The sequence below is a fragment of the Triturus cristatus genome, chromosome 7 (assembly GCF_964204655.1).
Source record: "Triturus cristatus chromosome 7, aTriCri1.1, whole genome shotgun sequence".
Classification (NCBI taxonomy): Eukaryota; Metazoa; Chordata; class Amphibia; order Caudata; family Salamandridae; genus Triturus; species Triturus cristatus.
Window position 1 is genome coordinate 1,637,739,920 of NC_140590.1, and position 19,307 is coordinate 1,637,759,226.

At 47.0% G+C, this 19,307-nt stretch overlaps 1 protein-coding gene across 1 annotated transcript in view; it reads left to right on the forward strand.

The window, feature by feature from the left end:
- Positions 1-19,307, forward strand: part of OPRL1 (opioid related nociceptin receptor 1) — a 209,840-nt gene that overhangs the window by 75,295 nt on the left and 115,238 nt on the right. The window contains exon 2 of the mRNA XM_085614608.1: positions 8,970-9,221. Within this exon, the coding sequence (XP_085470734.1) occupies positions 8,995-9,221 (227 nt within the window). The 5' untranslated portion in view covers positions 8,970-8,994. The remainder of the gene's footprint in view (positions 1-8,969; positions 9,222-19,307) is intronic.

Genomic DNA, 19,307 nt, shown 5'->3' on the forward strand with positions numbered 1-19,307 from the left:
TATATATGTATGTATATATATACATGTATGTATGTATATATATATATATATATATATATATATATATATATATATATATATATATATATTCACTGAAAAAACCATAGGTTTCACACACGTTATAGTTAGGAATTAGCATTTAAAAAACCTTGCAAATTCACTGAAAAAACCATAGGTTTCACACATGTTATAGTTAGCGGAAATTTTACTGCTAAAAAACCAATGAAATTCCCCCGTTATAGTTAGTGCAGGAAACTTTAACTCACGCGACCGCAATCCTCTGCTGATGCTAATACTGTATTTAGACACTTATTTGCCCATGTCTTCTTCCATAAATTTTTAGCTATACATATATTACAAATATTTTTTTTCATAAAGACACATATGTCATCAGCAGAAGATTGCGGTCGCGTGAGTTATAGTTTCCTGCACTAACTATAACGGGGGAATTTCATTGGTTTTTTATCAGTAAAATTTCCGCTAACTATAACATGTGTGAAACCTATGGTTTTTTCAGTGAATTTGCAAGGTTTTTTAAATGCTAATTCCTAACTATAACGTGTGTGAAACCTATGTTTTTTTCAGTGAATTTGTACGTTTTTTTAAATGCTAAGTTACTTTACGCCATTCGTGGCGTGCGCGCCCACTTAACGCAGTTCTTTCCGTGCGCGCACGGTGCGCTTCGCGCACCGTGCGCGCACAGTGAGCACGCGGTGCGCTTCGCGCACCGCGCGCCCACTTTACGCAGTTAGTGCCATGCACGCACGGTGGGCACGCGGTGCGCTACGCGCACCGCGTGCCCACGTTACGCTAGATGGGCCATATACGCACGATGCGCTTCGCGCACCGTGCGCACATGGAGGACATATGATGCGCTTCGTTGTGAAAGGTAATATTTTACTTTTTCGAATATAAAATATGCCATGCACAAATAGTGCCCTTCGGGCACCATTTGCACATGGGGTGGGGAGAGTGTGGATACTTTTTTTTTTTTTAATAATTTTTTACCGTACGCGTACGGTAAGCTTAATCGGCGAAATTATCGAAAAAATTAAAATTACGTTTTTGGCCTTGGGGGATCTTTGGGGACTCCCTAATCATGGCTAGGTGCTTTGGAGCTGTCTAAACAGCCGCTTTACATGTTTTTGTCCTTTGTTTTTTATTCCACACTCTGCGTGCGAGAGAGAAAATGGCGGCCGCCGCTTCCTGGTTTCGACTGATTCGAATGTTTACTAAGATCTAACAGCCAATCAGAATCGCGCTCGCGCACGTCACCGTACGCGTACGGTAAGCGCACCGTAAGCGCACCGTAAGCTGGCTCAGATATATATATTGATTTAAAGGCTATTTTCTCAGAATCTACTGAACAGATTTACACCAAACCTACAAAAGGCACTTCCTTGACCTGAGGACTACCTCTCTGCCAAATTTCAAGTAATTCTGTTCAGCCGTTCGGGCTGTAGCTGTGTCTAAAGGTCCTATGGAAAAATGCATGGGAAAAACGCGTTTTGGGACCCCCCTTTTATCTCAGCCCCCGTTTGACGATTCCCCCCGAGACTTTCAGGGTAGGAGCGGAGCGTAGCGCCCCACCTATTTTGAAAAATTCGCAAGGATTCGTCGACCGGCGCAAAAGTTATTCAAAATAGAATGTTGCGGATTTCCTATGGAAACGTGGTCCTAACTATAACTACCTACTGGCGACCGCCAGTAGGTAATATATATATATATATATATATATATATACTGTACTATCTTGTGCCCGATAGGTCTGCTCAAAGTCTAATATTTTCACCTCCTGAGTCCGAGATCAACGCCTTACTCAAGAAACCCAAGGCGAATCCGAAGGACCTCAAGAACTTCCGGCCCATCTCCCTGCTGCCGTTCCCGGCGAAGGTCATCGAGAAGATCGTCAACAGACAACAGACCCGCTACCTCGAGGAGAACAACATCCTGGACCAATCCCAGTCCGGGTTCCACAGCATCCACAGTACCGAAACTGCCCTCATTGCCGCCACTGATGACATCAGAGCCGTGCCGGACAACGGCGAAACCCTCATCCTCCTGGCCCTATCAACCGCCTTCAACACTGTCTGCCACCACACCCTACGCACACGCCTCCACAACGCAGGGATCCGAGACAAGGCTCTGGAATGGACCACCTCCTTCCTTTCCGGCAGAACCCAGAGTGTCCGCTTCCCCATTTCCGTTCCGAAGCCTCCGAGATCATCTGCGGCGTACCCCAAGGATCATCCCTCAGCCCGACATTGTTCAACGTCAACATGGCACTGCTCGCCCACGTCGCCCGACTGCACGACCTCGACATCATCTCTTACGTCGACGACACCCAGCTGATCCTCTCCCTCACCAAGGACCCCATCACCGCCAAAACCAACCTCCACGAAGAAATGAAGGCCATCGCCGAGTGGATGAAGAACAGCCGTCTGAAGCTGAACTCGGACAAGACGGAGGTCCTCATCCTCGGCTCCACCCCCTCAGCCTGGGATGACTCCTGGTGGCCGACCGCACAGAGAGGAGCACCGACACCCACCGACCACCCACGCAACCTGGGGTTTATCCCCGACTCAACACTCTCCATGACCAAGCAAGTCAACGCCGTCTCCTCCTCCTGCTTCAACACCCTCCGCATGCTCTGCAAGATCTACAGGTGGATCCCCACCGAAACAAGAAGAGCGGTCACCCAGGCCCTCGTCAGCAGCAGGCTGGACTACGGAAACACCCTCTACGCAGGAGCCTCGGCCAAACAAAGGACTACAACGCATACAGAACGCCTCTGTACGCCTGATCCTCAACATCCCTCGCCACAGCCACATCACACCCCACCTGAGAGACCTGCACTGGCTTCCCGTCAACAAGAGGATCACCTTCAAGATCCTCACCCACGCACACAAGGCACTCCACAACACAGGACCAGCATACCGCAACAGATGACTCACCTTCTAAACCCCAAACCGCCAGCTCCGCTCCAGCCGACCTCACCCTCGCCACCGTCTGAAGAGCAACCACCGGCAGCAGATCGTTCTCCCACCTCGCCACCAAGACCTGGAACACCCTCCACATCCTCCTAAGGCAGACCCAGGACCTACTAACCTTCAGGAGGCTACTCAAGACCTGGCTATTCGAGCTGTAGCAGCACCCCCCTCCCCCCCCCCCGGCGCCTTGAGACCCTTACGGGTGAGTAGTGCCCTTTACAAATGTTCTGATTGATTGATTGAGTAACATACCTCCTGATTGTCTGACATAGGTTTATTAAATATTGGCCTGTCCCTTTAATATTATAAAACGATCAGTTTTAGTATTCATTTATTGTGTGTTTTATCTGCTTTTACGGCCTATGTTAGCCAAATAAAGTTTTCTTTGAATTGATTTGAGTACCCAAGTGTAGTTTGCATGTTTCCGTATTTTTCATAAAAATCACATTATGAGTATTTCGTGTGCCTGGTGACACTGCGCTATACAAGTGCTTTCTCAATCAATCAAAAAATTGAGCTGTTTCGCACACTCCTGTGAGCTATTTATTCAATGGACCCCTTTCCACAAATTATAAACAAAAAGCTGTCATTTCTTCCATACCCAGGCCACCTAAGGCCCCAAGGGAGGAGATGAGCAGCCCAAGGCCACAGCGGTTACCTTGGCAACCAAGTTCGAAGCCGCTAAAACAAACATTTGAAAAGTGCCTTATTGGCCTGTCATTTTCTCTTGTTGCTTTGTATCATCGATTTATTGACCAGATAATGTGCCAGCATCTACTCTCTTTCCAGATATGTTGACTTATATTATCTCCCTTAGGCCAGGAAGAACCCCTCCCAAGTGGTTATGAGTGTCATTTGATGAGGACGAATCTGGGAGAGCCATAGGGGCAGTCAGAGGTTTGCTTTCCTTCCCTTTGTCCTCTGTGCAAATCTCGTCATACACATTTATTGTTAGGGGAGTGACAGGTCCTAAATTAAGAAAGATTCTCACTACACCTTGATGCCACATGCCATGCAGGCTGAACATTCCTGAGTGATATAACCCAAAAAAAAGCAGTCTGTAAAATGATTTCTTTGTAATAGAAAATCCAAACTAGAGGTAAGGTTTTCTTGAGCAAAAGTCCATTCAATAGAATTAATTGTGTTCTTTTTCAGAGTTCTTTCTTTTTGCTCTTTCATAATGTTGGCAAGTCAACACCCCAGATAGCTGATGATCACTCCATATTTTACCAATACACCCAGCCACTGTGTTTCGTTACACTGGACCTTCAGGGCTCCTTTATCCAGCAAATGAATATGACTTCCATCTTTATATACGAAATCCATTCATCACGCTTTGTTATAAAATATATAATTATTGTGAAATCTTTACGGGCAAAGAAGCCAATGAGGGTGAGTGCCCTAATATTAGTATGTCACGCTATGCCAGCAATCACCATATACACGTCCATTGCGTTGTGATTTGATTAATGGATAACCTGGCTATTTTTTTATCTTCCTTAGCTGCCCCCTTCTTTTTGTTTTTTTCTTCCTTCTCTATTGTATCCGCTTAGCGCTGGCACACCACAGTTGGTGGTAGCCGCGCGCTCTATAAATGCAATGGAATATCATGCTTAAAGATGGAAGCCGTTTTGTTTGATTAACAATGGAGCCCTGACGAAGGTCCCTAGTGGAGCGAAACACGTTGGCTTGTAGTATTGCTAAAATAAATAATGATTATCTGCTATCTGGAGACTTGACTTGTCAATATTATGAAAGAGTAAATAGAAAATCTCTGAAGAAGAATGCTAATTCCATGGAATGGACTTTTGCTAAATAATAGTTTAGTCAAATGTACCTCTAATTTGATTGAATTTTCTATAATTAAACATTTGTTTTATATTTCTTTCTATAAGGAGCTCTTTTGACAGGCCTGGGTAGCAAGGAGTATTGCAGCTATTCCTTCTAACGTGCACCGAAGTGTTTGATTTACTTCTGAAAACCATTAGAGGGTACACTAAGAGCTGAGCTGTTCTCTATTTGTTGGGGTCTCTAAAATGAGTTCAGCTCTTAATCCACAATTGTGCCTGACAGCATGCAAGGTAGACCCTGTGTCTTCTATGGCTCCAGATCCTTTCGTCTGCTCAGCATTAAAAGAACATTAAACATTATGCTTTTGCAGCGCAATCATTGAAAAGTTCAATAGGATTTTTAAATACTGAGCGTGAAATGTGTATAGGGGACACACTCATTGTATAGCATAAGAACAGTCTTTTCAATAAGAGTGAGATTGTAAACCAGAAACAACAGGTGCCCATGCATTGATAGTACCCTGCCAGGCTGGCATTGGTATGCTGACATTAGTTTCTAGAGTTTGCCACAGAATGTTAGAGTAAAGGGGAAGTTGCAGCTAGGCCTAGATTTACTATATCCCAGCTCGGGCACTCTCGCAAAACATGGCCTGGCTTTGCAAAGTTGATCAACTTCACTTTGCAAAACCTTTTTTGTGCTGAAATTTGAAGACGCTCTGCACTAAAATCGTTTTGCACTTCTGTTTATGCAAAGGAACATAAGGAGTGTGAAAGCACAAACACCCAAGCGAGATCAACAAATATCGTGTGAAGTGGCTTTGCATGGAATACTAAGGCCACAGTAAACCTGGCGCAAACAAGGGCCAGGCGGAATATGGCTCTGTATTCTTCTTTTTAAGATCTGCAATTGCAAGAAAGCTCCATATAGTTCATGGCTTTGCTTTCCCTTTGGAGGTCCCCTTGCATTCAGATTTGCACTGGAGGGTTTATCTCGAGTATACATCTCTTGCAAGGCATGTGTGGATTGCCTTTGTGCCGCAGTGCGCTTCGTTGTGCTAAGGTTGTGCAAATACTCAAAGGTCCTACTTGTTGACAGGTCACATACACAACGCTTTTTTTGGGACAGACAAACTGCAAATACTCACCACTCTACCATGCATCTCTAGTAGGGGCCCTCTCGCTTTGCTTCACGCGCTCATACTCATACATCGCTGTCTTCTTTTGATGCCGTGACCTGCTTCAAGAATCTTCACCCCTCCCCCGTGAGCAGACATTGCAAGGTCCTCTTTACAAGATGCCCTGTGTTAGGATTCCTGGGTTGGACATACCCATCCTGTCAGTAGCTCTACCTCTAATTCAGCTTATCATGAGGTAGACTCCTCAGAATGGGGAATAACCAGTCAGATATATATCACCAGGTTCTTTTCCTAATGTTCTATCACATTTATCATCATCTCAGAGTAACAGTGATGTGGACTGTGGGGAGTGGTTCAGGGCAGGCTCTGGAGCTTCTGTGGGACGCTGCATGCTCCTCTGGCACTGGGGGGGGGAGGGGGTGTTGGGGCGGTGGGAGCACATGCTTATTACCTTTCTCCTAGAGCCCCAGTGATTTTACTGAACACATTTTTCCACCTCATAATGTTAGACCAGATACTTCCATTGCAATATCTCGGTGCAGGAATGCTGGGCCTCTCAAGATCACTGGGATGGTGTCCCCATTGGGATGATGGTTCATCTGACTCAAAATGGGAGGGCAAATCTCCCTGTCATATTTCGTCTCTGATCTTACAAATCCAATGCTCATGTGCAGTGGCGCCCTGAAGCCCCTGCTTTTGCAGCTCTAGCTGGGGAGGGCGGCTGTTGACACATGCAGTTATTTATAGCCTTTCCTCTCTGCAGCTCTCAAAACAAAAGCTCTTAAAAAACAAAAGTAAGTGAAAATGATAACACAAGATATGGATTCAAAGTTAATCACAGCTAAGAAATGAAGAGAAAAAGAGGGAGAAAGAGGGCTGGAAAGAAGAGTGAAAGAAAATACATGAAAATATGGAACAAACTGTGACAAGAAGGAAGGGTCAAAGGGATGAAAGGATGGATGCGGGGTGAAAAGAATGGTGGATGAAAGGGTCAACAGCAAGTCCATGAATGGACCAAAAGAAGTGGCTCAATGAATGGGTGGATAGATGAAAGGGCATCTGAATGGATGGATGAACAGATACATTGGTGGATTGATAAAAGGGGGGTGTATCTGTAGCTGGGTGAAAAATATTTGATGGATGGTTGGAAATGTGAGTATTAGGGTGGAAGGATGGATAGAAGCCTGTCATGATGAAAGGATGGATGGCTGGCATGGTGAAAGGATGAATGGATGGGTGGATAAAAAGACAGATGAATCCATGAAAAGGCTCAAAGGATGGAGAGGTAGATGGACAGAAGGTGCGAGGAAGGGACTATCTAAAGTGAATAGCGCTTACTCCGTTTATTCACCTGATCATATGGATCGAATTGGGGGGGGGGGGTTAACTTTCTAGCTACTCCATTGCTCATGTGTTCGTGAGTTTGTCGAGCAAGCAATGCTGAAAAGTAGAGAAACTCACACAGGTTCAGTCAAAGACATGGAAGAGAAACAAACGTTAATTTAAGCAGCATTTGCAATGTGGTACATACAACACAGGGGCAGATTTACAAGCCCCTTGCGCCATTTTTGCGCCGCTGTTGCGTCACTTTTTGTGACGCAGAAGCAGCGTAAAAATTAGGCCCATTTACAACGTGACACATCTAGGGAGATGCGTCATGTTGTAAAGCCCTGCGTCACATTATACCTGCATCAGGTATAATGTATGCAGGGTGGGCGTACCTACGCAGGAAAGCCTCGTAAACGTGACGCAGTGAAATCTACAAGATTTCACTGTGTCACTTTTAGGACGCCACTGCGTCAAATTCTTACGCCTGCTTGAAGCAGGTGTAAGGAGTGACACAGCACAATGAGGATAGGCCTCCTCCTGCATTGCTGGAGTTGCGTCGTGCTTGTGACACGACTCCAGCAATGCGTGACTTTTGCGTCAACAGATGTGTCCGAATTTCTGACGAATCTGTCAATCGTTGCGCCATGCTGCGCCATATTGTAAATACGGCGCATCCATAGTGGCGCAAGGGTTTCTAATGGTGGCGCAGGGAAAGTCATGCATCTTTACAGATGCGTCACTTTCTTGTAAATCTGCGCCACAAAACCTAATTCAGCAACACCGGCCTCATATTGTGCTACTGGTCGCTGGATGCTCTTATATGTGTATTACCTTGATTTTACTTCTTCCTAACCCTTGTTGGTGATTGAGAGGATTTCTTCAGCATATTTTTGCTGCATATGCGATATTACTATAAATACTATTAATTAAATGTGTGAAATCTCTGATATCTTTTTAATGGGAATGCATGTCGAAAACGTCACCCTCAGGAAGCCCGGAGGCATACTGCCAGAGGCAAGAGGTCTAAACATCCCAGACAGCTCATTAGAGCTAGGGTTTGCCTTTAGAAAAACCATTGGTGAGTTCTCTTACATTTATTCTGCATATTTCTAGAGGCAACAATTAGAGTATCATGTTGAGTTCTGGAGACCACATGTGCAAAAGATGCAGTTTAGCAGAAGGAGCATTAAGAGCTACTGAGATGTGCAACATTTTCTCACGAAAACGTATGCAACGTGCAAATATGTACTTTTGTATTCACTGAGAAAGTGTGAAAAAGTCAGGCATGATGCATTAACTTAAGAAATGCATACAGCATTTGGTGCACGGGCAAGGTGTCATGAAAGGAATTGTAATTGTATATGGGAATTGAACAGATGCAAGGCAGGGGTGGCAGATATAGAGTAAATGCTGAGTTTAAGATGAGTTGGATCAAAGAATGTGGCTGCATGGAGGAAAGAGAGCGGACTGGATGGGTCTTGGCAATATGTTGATTTGTCAACAGACAGAGATAACTCCCTGAAAGATGGTGAGGTTGTGGCAGAGTCAGGCAAATGGCAGACGTATTCCCTTCAAAAGTCCACATGACTGGTGCTGAGTCATTCCCAGGTCAGACCAGACCTGGTAGGCTATTCATTGCTGGATCCCTGACAGTCTTTCTAGGCAGTTGTGAAAGTGACCCATACATCCTCCTACTCACAATCTCACCGCCTCTTGTGTTCCAGGCGCTCCTGCCAAGCAGACCCCACGATGGACACCCATTTCCCCATTCCGTCTTTCGAGGCGTCCTACTTGAGCAATCTTCTGAACGACTCTTCGGCGATGAACCTGAGCGCCCTGCCGAGCGGCTGGTACTTCAACTCCACCTCCGACACCTTCCTGCCCCTTGGCATCAAGCTCACCATTGTGATCGTCTACCTCATTGTGTGTGTGCTGGGACTGGTGGGAAACTGCGCTGTCATGTTTGTCATCGTCAGGTAAGGCAAAGCAGCAAGCATCCTGCCCAAGAGATGCACATGTCAAAACTAAAGCATGTCTATAAGAGTTCATGATGGCTTTAGACTTGGTTCCATACGACAGCGGCACTATGTTTCCAGCCCTGGGATTTAATTGAAAAAACTGATGCAATCCCACAGCTAGACTTAAGTTGAACCAATAGGAACACAGTTAAAATTCTATGCAAAAATGAAATTGAAGGGCTCAAAGTATTGTGACTACCCGTCATGGAGTCATCTGTGACCATGGAGTCAGCTGTGATCATGGGGTTCATCTTTTACATGTGCCAGTTTCGAAAAATGGAAGCATCAGGTGCCTTTTAGTGTTCTTAAACTGACGAAAACAGCGAATGCACAGAAGATAAGGACATTTTGGGGCACGTGGACAGACAAGGTGCGGCAGATAGGGCAAAGAAAGTGTGAGGAACATTAGTTTGGGGGACAGAATGCAAAAGTTGTGTGTCTCACGAGCAGGCAGAGTGATAAGCTTGGGACAGGAGCACAGCAGAGTGGGGTAGGATTGGGACAATGGACCAGAAGTGGCTCCTCCATCTGAGCAGCGGAGCAGCGCCTCACAAGACCCCGAGTTGAAAAATAAAATGGTAAACTAAAAGCTTATTTCTTACCATTTTATTTTTCAACCACCCGTCACAAACTAGAGGTGGGGTCACTACTGCTGAATGGCAGCAGCGGGGAGTTGTGCACTTCAAAATGCGCTTGCCTCTTTGGCCGGCCATCTTGGGACGGCCAGCCAGAAATGCGCATTTTGAACTTCTCTAACCTAGCTGTTTTGGCAGCTAGGTTAGGGAAGGCGCAGGCCTCCAGTGCTCTTAGAAGCGCTGAGAGAGCCTGCTCTATCCAATCCTGGTGCGGCTCTCTTGCTGTGAGAGCAGCACCTGGATTGGGTAGTGCAGTTTCCTGCATCCGGAGCTTCCGGAAGACACAGAAGGGAGGAGGACATTGCGCTCTACGTTAGAACGGTAAGTCTGTATATTTATTTTTTGTGCCACCCCTGCCTCACTACTCTCGGTGCATGCCAGCCACCACTGACATGGACAGGCAGGATAAGGGGTGTAGACCTATGCTAGACAACATAATGAACTTAGGGCTCTCGGACAGACACTGTGAAAGTTTCAGGATACATGGATCAACACTGTTCAGCTGGGTGTGCATAAGGAGGCAATGTGAGGCACTTAGAGCAGATAGGCGATGTGAGTGGCTGAGGGATCACTGAGACAGTGGGAGGAGGGCATGCGTGGGAAGCTGAAGGCACATACAATGGGAAGAGCACCAGTCACATGACTAATGGGTCAGTAAGCTTTGGCCTCTTTGACTGAAATGTTAAAAATTTTAGCAAAAAGTTGCAGGAGTTAGCAGAACATGGACTAACAGTGTTAAGAGTTTGGGGCCAGCTGGTGTAAAGAGTTGAGGGTACATATGTAGAATTATTAGTGGCTTTGTGCACATGGATAGACGGTTTTGAGTCATTTTAGCTCATTGATAGAAGTGAGTAAATTGCAATTAAATGGCTGACTTAAAATATTAAATCATTAATATTATAAAAAATGATATAGTGTATAACCCTAACAAAGTTAGAGATATGCAGTATATCTCATTATTTTGCTTACTAGACGTCTCTCTAAAATACATATGAAAACAGTAACAATCACTACATAACACCCCCTGTGTCTAAAGAATTCTGAATTTCTACTCCAGACAAAAAATAAATGTAATTTTTCAGAAAACCAATGTCAATATGTTTCCGCTTAACTGATTACTTTATTCAATAACGTTTTTTGGCATGTAAACATTTCTAGCAATAAAAATGAGTTTTCTTTTATACCTTGAAGAGTAATGAAATAAGAATTTGTTTGTAAGATTTAAAAAAATAGGTAGTAATATGCGCAAAGAGTTTGCAGAACAGAGCATAATATTTAAATACTGGTCAACGATTAATTAAAACATGAACACTGATACGATTGCAAGTAATTTCACCATACTTGATACCTGATTTAGTTATCGGCGGTCGGGCCATTGTTCTATCAGGCCAGTGGAATAAATTGCTCTGTCGCCCTGGCAGCGGTCCCGACTTGCCAGATTTATAAATGACCGCCAAGCTGGTGGTCATTTATGAAGCATTGGCAGGCACCGCCATCATAGCAGTCCCTGTCAGTGCATTTCACTGTTTGGTGCTTGCACTAATCTGTTTTCTCTTTTTTTTTAATTCTCAAAAAGAATATCCTGAAATTGGATTTTCTTGTTGAAAATTAAAACGATAATGCCCCCCCTGACCATGGGAGTAATCTCCTATGCTGATGGGGGCATTATTTATTTTTTACTGTGCCTCGCCACCAGGGTTTGCCTGGCAGTGACGGACAGTGAAAGCAAAGACGGATATACGTTCCCCCATCCTAATTGGGTGGATGGGCGTAAAACCAATTCTCCAATGGCCCGACTCAGTTGGAGGGTCTAACCATGGCAGAGACACAGTAGCCATGGTTACACCAACGATCCACCTGTATATAAATCAGATGGGCGGACCATTATCTTGGCGATAAGGATACTTCATCGCCATTGCAATGGAGTATTCTTACCATCAAGATATAAATCAGACCCTATGTCAGTACATTGTATTACAAGTGATGTTAGAGATTACATTTTCCCAACAAGAAAATGTAAACAAATTCCAGTTTGACAATGTAACGTGGTGACCCTTGACCTTGTTGGTAGATCGCTCCCCCACCACACAGCTCCGCCTGTGTGTCCTGACCCTGCCCCAGCTGCCACTGCTGTAGAAGTTGAAGTTGAGGCCCTCCTCCACCCGCAGGCTACCACCTGCGCCTCATACCTGGTGGCCAGTGGTAGGCCTTAGGTTTGTATCTCTGTCGCTGTCTGTCTGTCTTCCTTGTACTGCCCATACTGTCTTCTGGTGTCTGTGACCGCTGTTGCCTGTCTCCCCCCTGTGCCTGCATTCTTATCTGTGCCCGTTTTGCTTGTTCCCCTTGTTACCTTCATTCTGTGTCCTCTTTTGCCTTCTGTTCCACCTCGCTGCCCCTGATTTGTGCTCGTTTTCTTGCCTTCTGTTCCCCTCGTTGCCCCTTCATTCTGTGCCATCTTTTGCCTTCTGTTCCCCCTCGCTGCCCCGATTTGTGCCCGTTTTGCTTGCCTTCTGCTCCCCTCGTTGCCCCTTCATTCTGTGCCATCTTTTGCCTTCTGTTCCCCCTCGCTGCCCCTGATTTGTGCCCGTTTTCTTGCCTTCTGCTCCCCTCGTTGCCCCTTCATTCTGTGCCATCTATTGCCTTCTGTTCCCCCTCTCTGCCCCTGATTTGTGCCCGTTTCCTTGCCTTCTGCTCCCCTCGTTGCCCCTTCATTCTGTGCCATCTTTTGCCTTTGGTTCCCCCTCGCTGCCCCTGATTTGTGCCCATTTTCTTGCCTTCTGCTCCCCTCGTTGCCCCTCCATTCTGTGCCATCTTTTGCCTTCTGTTCCCCCTCGCTGCCCCTGATTTGTGCCCATTTTCTTGCCTTCTGCTCCCCTCGTTGCCCCTTCTTTCTGTGCCCTCTTTTGCCTTCTGTTCCCCTCGCTGCCCCTGATTGTGCCAGTTTTGCTTGCCCTCTGGTCCCCTCATTGCCCCTTCATTCTGTGCCCTCCTTTGCCTTCTGTTCCCCCTCGCTGCCCCTGATTTGTGCCCGTTTTGCTTGCCTTCTGTTCCCCTCGTTGCCCCTTCATTCTATGCCATCTTTTGCCTTCTGTTCCCCCTCGCTGCCCCTGTTTGTGCCCGGTTGCCTTCAGTGCCCTCGCCGCTCCCGTTCCCGCCGCTGCGTCCCCTGCGGCCCCACCCCCTCACTGCCCATTCGCTGCCCCTGCCTCCCGCTTCCCAGCTGCTCCTCCCTCCCACATCCCCATATATGGTGGCCACTGCGCAGCCGCGCCGCTGACGCGGCCAAGGCATGATTAAGGCAAGCCTGTCTGCGCCCATCCGCACCTGGACCGCGCCCAGCGCCAGAACCCCTGGTCCCCGCACCCGCCACAACGACCACCACTGCCACGATGCCAGCACACTCCACGCTCTCAACCCCGGATGGACCCACACCTGCTTCAAGGCCACCCCAAAACGCACACACGGTCCCTTCACCTGCCAAAACTGCAGCTACACCAGCCTCAGAGCCCCGAACAACCCGCCAAGAAAGACCTCAACCACCTCCGATGCATCCTCCTGAACACCCGATCCGCACGCAAACACGCCGTCGAGCTCTGGGACCTGCTCGACACATCATCCCTGGATGTCGCCTTCCTGACAGAGACCTGGATGAATGACTCCTCCACACCCGACATCGCCATAGCCATCCCAGACGGCTACAAGATCAGCCGCAGAGACCGCACTAACGGAGTCGGAGGAGGAATCGCCATCATCCACAAGAATAGCATCAGACGACACTCTCAGCACCGCCGAACACATGCATTTCCAGATCCACACAGACCCCAACTCCACCCTCAGAGGCACCCTCGTCTACAGACCGCCCGGACCCTGACCGCAGTTCAGCGACTCCATCGCCGACTTCATCAGCATGCACGCCCTGACCTCCATGACTACATCCTCCTCGGAGACCTGAAATTTCACCTTGAGAACAACGACAGCAACTCGACAACCTTGATCGATAACCTCGCCAACCTTGGACTGAGGTACCTCGGCACAACGCCTACCCACTCCGCTTGACCCCATCTTCTCCGCAAGCCCCCACGTCTCCTTCAGCCACACCACGAACTCCTCTGGACCGACCACCACTGGTCCACTTCACCTTCCAGAAACCCACCACACACCACCGCACCCAACAGCTCCCTCGCCGCTGCTGGAGAAAAAATCACTGAAGACCAACTAAACGCAAACCTGGCTCTCAGCCCGCCCACCGAACCTTCCAACACCAACGACACTGCCCACAGCCTCAGACGCTGGATCGACGACTGCGCCAACACCCTCTCCCTGCTGTAGAAACCCCCCCACAGAGACACCAGCAAGAGGGCCAGCTGGTTCACTGCAGAACTCCTAGCCTCCAAGCGAGCCTGCCGGAAACTCGAGAAGAAATGGCACAGCGAACAGACTCCAGACAGCCACGCAGCCCACAAGGACGCCATCCGCAACCACCATCACCTCATCAGGACTGCCAAGAGGACCTCCTTCAAAGACCGCCTCGACAACAATGCACACAACAGCAAGGAGCTCTTCAACATCGTGAAGGAACTCTCCAACCCCAGCTCCAACACCAACGACATCCCGCTGTCACAAGCCCTGTGTGACTTCCTTGCCACTTTTTTCCACCGCAAGATAGCAGACATCCACATCCACGACAGCTTCAACACCCAGACAGCCCCAACAGACAGCAACACAACAGACTCTCCGCACACCATCGATTACGACCCCCTGCTTGCCTGGAACAGCGTGAGCATAGATTACACCATCAAGACCATGAGCACAATCCACTCCGGCCCCCCGTCAGACCCATTCCCGCACCACATCTTCAACAAAGTCAGCAGCTCCATCGCACCCCACCTGCGCAACGTCATCAATCTCTCCCTCGAGACCACGGCCTTCCCAGAGAGCTGGAAACACGCCGAGATCAACGCCCTACTCAAAAAACCCAAGGCAGACCCTAGAGACCTCAAGAACTTCCGGACCATCTCTCTGCTCCCGTTCCCGGCCAAGGTAATCGAGAAGATCGTTAACAGACAGCTAACCCGATACCTCGAAGAAAACAGAATCCTAGACCCTTCCCAGTCAGGGTTCCGCAGCAACCACAGCACCGAGACTGCCCTCATCGCCGCCACCGACGACATCAGTACCCTGCTGGACAACGGTGAGACCGCAGCCCTCGTCCTCCTGGACATCTCCGCTGCCTTCGACACCGTCTGCCACTGCACATGACGCGCACGCCTCCACACCGTAGGGATCCGAGACAAAGCCATGGAATGGACCACCTCCTTCATCTCCGGCAGAACCTAGAGCGTCCGCCTCCCCCCCATTCCGATCCGAAGCCTCCGAGATCATCTGCGGCATACCCCAGGGATCCACTCTCAGCCCGACACTGTTCAACATTTACATGGCCCCGCTCGCACATGTCCCCCGACAGCATGACCTCAACATAATCTACGCCAACGACACTCAACTGATCCTCTCCCTCACCAAGGACCCCATCACCGCCAAAACCAACCTCCATGAAGGAATGAAGGCCGTCGCCGTCTGGATGAAGATCAGCCAACTGAAGCTGAACATGGACAAAACGGAGGTCCTCATCCTCTGCTCCAACCCTTCAGCCTGGGATGACTCATGGTGGCTGACGGCACTGGGGGGATCCCCAACACCCACCAACCATGCACGCAACCTGGGAATCATCCTCGACTCAACGCTCTCCATGACCAAGCAAGTCAACGCCATCTCCTCCTCCTGCTTCAACACCCTCCGCATGCTCCGCAAGATCTACAGGTGGATCCCGACAGATACAAGAAGAACAGTCACCCAGGCCCTCGTCAGCAGCAGACTCGACTACGGAAACGCCCTTTACGCAGGAGCCCTGACCAAGCTCATCAAACGACTGCAATGCATCCAAAATGCCTCGGCATGACTGATCCTCGACGTACCACGCCACGAACACATCACCCCCCACTTGAGAAACCTGCACTGGCTGCCCGTCAACAAGAGGATATCCTTCAAGCTCCTCATCCACTCACACAAGACACTCCACAAGACCGGCCCAGCATACCTCAACAGACGACGTTCCTTCTACATCCCCAGCCGCCAGCTCCGCTTTGCCGACCTCGCACTCGCCACCGTCCCGCGCATTTGAAGAACAACCACCGGTGGAAGATCCTTCTTCCACCTCGCCTCCAAGACCTGGAACACCCTCCCACTGAGTCTACGACAGACCCAAGACCTGCTGACCTTCAGGAGGCTGCTCAAGACCTGGCTGTTCGATCAGTAGCCCCCCCCCCCCCAGCGCCTTGAGACCCTCACGGGTATATAGTGCTCTCTACAAATGTTTGATTGATTGATTGATAATAGTCACAGAGACGAAAGAGCCAAAAATAACTTTATAGGGCACCATTACTGAATGAATCCAGAATTGAGATAATCTTGCTCTTTGAATGTAATTGAATGAGTAATAGAATAAACTAATGTGCTATGAGTAGACCTAATCTATTATTGATTTACAGAATCTTCCGTTCTAAGCACTGCTCCCAATGCAGAATTGTTTGGCAATGCCTCTACTCAAATTCAGTGTAAAGCATTCTTAACAGGGTAGGAAGTTTCGACCCAATGCAAAAAACACAAGTAAATGACCTGTTGCCTACATTTTCTTATAAATATTCTGAAAACTACAGTTACAAGAGTAATTCAATTGTGTCAATGACTTCTTTGATGAGTTTTCTCCTAAAAGGTCCTGTTTATCCTGATAGGCAGATACCTAAAACCAACTTTTGTCTTCACCAACATAGGCTTGGACTTCTCTGAATCACTCCAAATTTCAGCTTCGAACCTCCACAATAACTCCATCCCAGAGTAGTGTGATAGAAAGAGAGCAATGACCGTGTCACTAAATTCAAAATAGTTATAGGGTTACATGGTAATACATATTAAAAGCTGAATTTTAGCAGAAGAAATGCAAAGCTCTACCAGGGAACAGCAACCTACTAAAGAGGGTGAAGAATGAACAGCGACAGTCACCAATGCCGGTCAATGCTGAATTTTGTAGCAAAAGTGGTAAAATTTACATAGTATGATATGATGATGAAAAATTTTTCTACATAAGTCTTTTGTCAGAATTTGGACACAATTCCTATAAATATGAAATGTGTGGGCATAAGTGAAAGTCCCATGAAAATAATCTAGAAATGCAAAATGTACAACCCTCTAAGGCTCTTCTTCTGAGTTGCCCACAAATCCTGATCCAAACGCCAACATCCCATTTGAACCCACATTAGCATTCCAACTCAGGTCATAGTCGCTTACTTGACTTTTTGCCTACACAATTTTTCACCAGGTAGAACCTGGACCAAAATTGCACGGGAATACAGAGCACTTTATGAGTTTCTAGGCTTCTCAGAATGAGGACTTGAACAGGAACTTACAATTTGAGCAGCAGAAAGGAACATAAAAGAGATGTTTAGAAGAGAAGCAGACTGGTAAGAATCAATTGTGTTTTTTTTTATAATTGTGCTAACATCCTTGAGTGAATGAAATCTAGAAATTAAATGCACAAGCCAAGAGCAAATTGATGGGCTTTTCCCCCAACCTACTGAAACCTGGGAGTGCAGAGAGGCAACTCATGTCAAGGTAATCCTCGTGTCTTTCCCTTAATGCATTGTGTATATTCTGCATAAGAGAAGGACATAAAACCATTAGATTCCACTCTGCAGCATCTTACTGAGACTGAAATGTGGTCCAGCTATCAGTCAGTTCTGAATTGGATCTCAAAGATGACTATGAGTTTTGTAAAGAAGTGGTGGGCCACAGTTATAAATCGTTATGCCAATGATGTGCAGTCATGCCAAAACCCAAAACATGCAAGAATAGGACCTAGATAACATTTCCCCTGGTATCCACCAGATCAGAAACGCAAACAAGTAGAAACTCGCATTGTAATCATTGTTGTGCCTACAATTGAAGAGAAACAATACTGGGCGATATGTACAATGAAGTGGCGGAGCGTGTTATTAGCCTCTTGGGCTCAACGACACACTCCGCCACTTTGGAAATGCAAGGCTGCACCATATTCACAAGAATGTAATGCAGCCTTGCGTTTCCCCCTGCGATGGCGCTAAGTTTAAGAACTTAGCGCCATCGCAGGCACCCTTGCACCAGTGTGCAAGGGTGTCTGCGTGCAGGGGAGGATTGTTTATGTGTAGGAAGGTGTCCCTTCCTGCACATAAATAATACTGAAATGCCATTTTGTAACTTTCATGTGTGCTGCTTTATGCAGCACACATGAAAGTTACAAAATGGCATTTTTTAAAAATGTTTGTTTATGTACAGGAAGGGACACCATACTGTACATAAACAAACCATGGCATATTGGTTTTTCCATGTGTGCGGCACAAGGCAGCACACATGGAAAAAAGCAAAAGTGAGGAGAAATAATGCATTTCTCCTCGTTTTGCCATCTTAAGACCAGGATTTTCCTGGTCTTAATGTTGGCGCTGCCTCCTATGTACGCCACCCTTGTACACAGGGGGCAGCGTCAAATGCAATGGGTGTTGCGGTGGAACACCCACTGCATGCCCCTTTCACGCTAAACATAGCGTGAAAGGGTGCCTTCTGTACAAGGCAGCGTTAAGCGGCTTAACCCTGCTTTGTACGTAAGGCAGGGCCCCTATCGCCACGGGAATGTCACAAAACGTGACGTTCCAGTGGCGATCGGGGCTTGTACATATGCCCCACTGTTTTTCCATGTGAAGAGCTCTGAATTCTTTTACAGTGCCCTCAGTGAAAATCCATCTTTGTTCGTTTAGAAGCAGGCCTGTGGGAAATTTTAATCACGCAGGAGTAATTGGTATAATTTTAGTAATTACGCATTACTGGCTATGTTAAATTACATTCATATTGTTTCATTTCCTTTAATTGTTTACAAATAAGGGACTTTTGATAGTTAATACATATCAGTGAATGATATTTTTCTTATTATATCTGCATAGTTCACCTATGGTAGAGCCGCACAAACCACATGGGCACTGTTAAAGTACACTGCACCCGTGGTTACACAATTTGTGTGGCTATATAATGTGTGCTCAAGTGTAAAGCTTTTGGTTTCAACTGTGGACGTACTGGACATGCTGTTGTGCTCTTAAAATGACTGACAATTAGAGGCATGCCATATAGGCTAATGCCACCGATTTTGGTGCAAGGTCAGGAACAACAGATTTTATCCTCACTGGAAAGAATTAATTAAATTAATTCCTAAATTGCTTTGAAAAATGGCGATTTTAAATGGCTTCTCTAAAATATCATGTAATTTTGTAGCAAAAACCTCATAATCGCCAACCAGCCTGCAATTGTGCTACAGTCTTACATGTTGCACAAA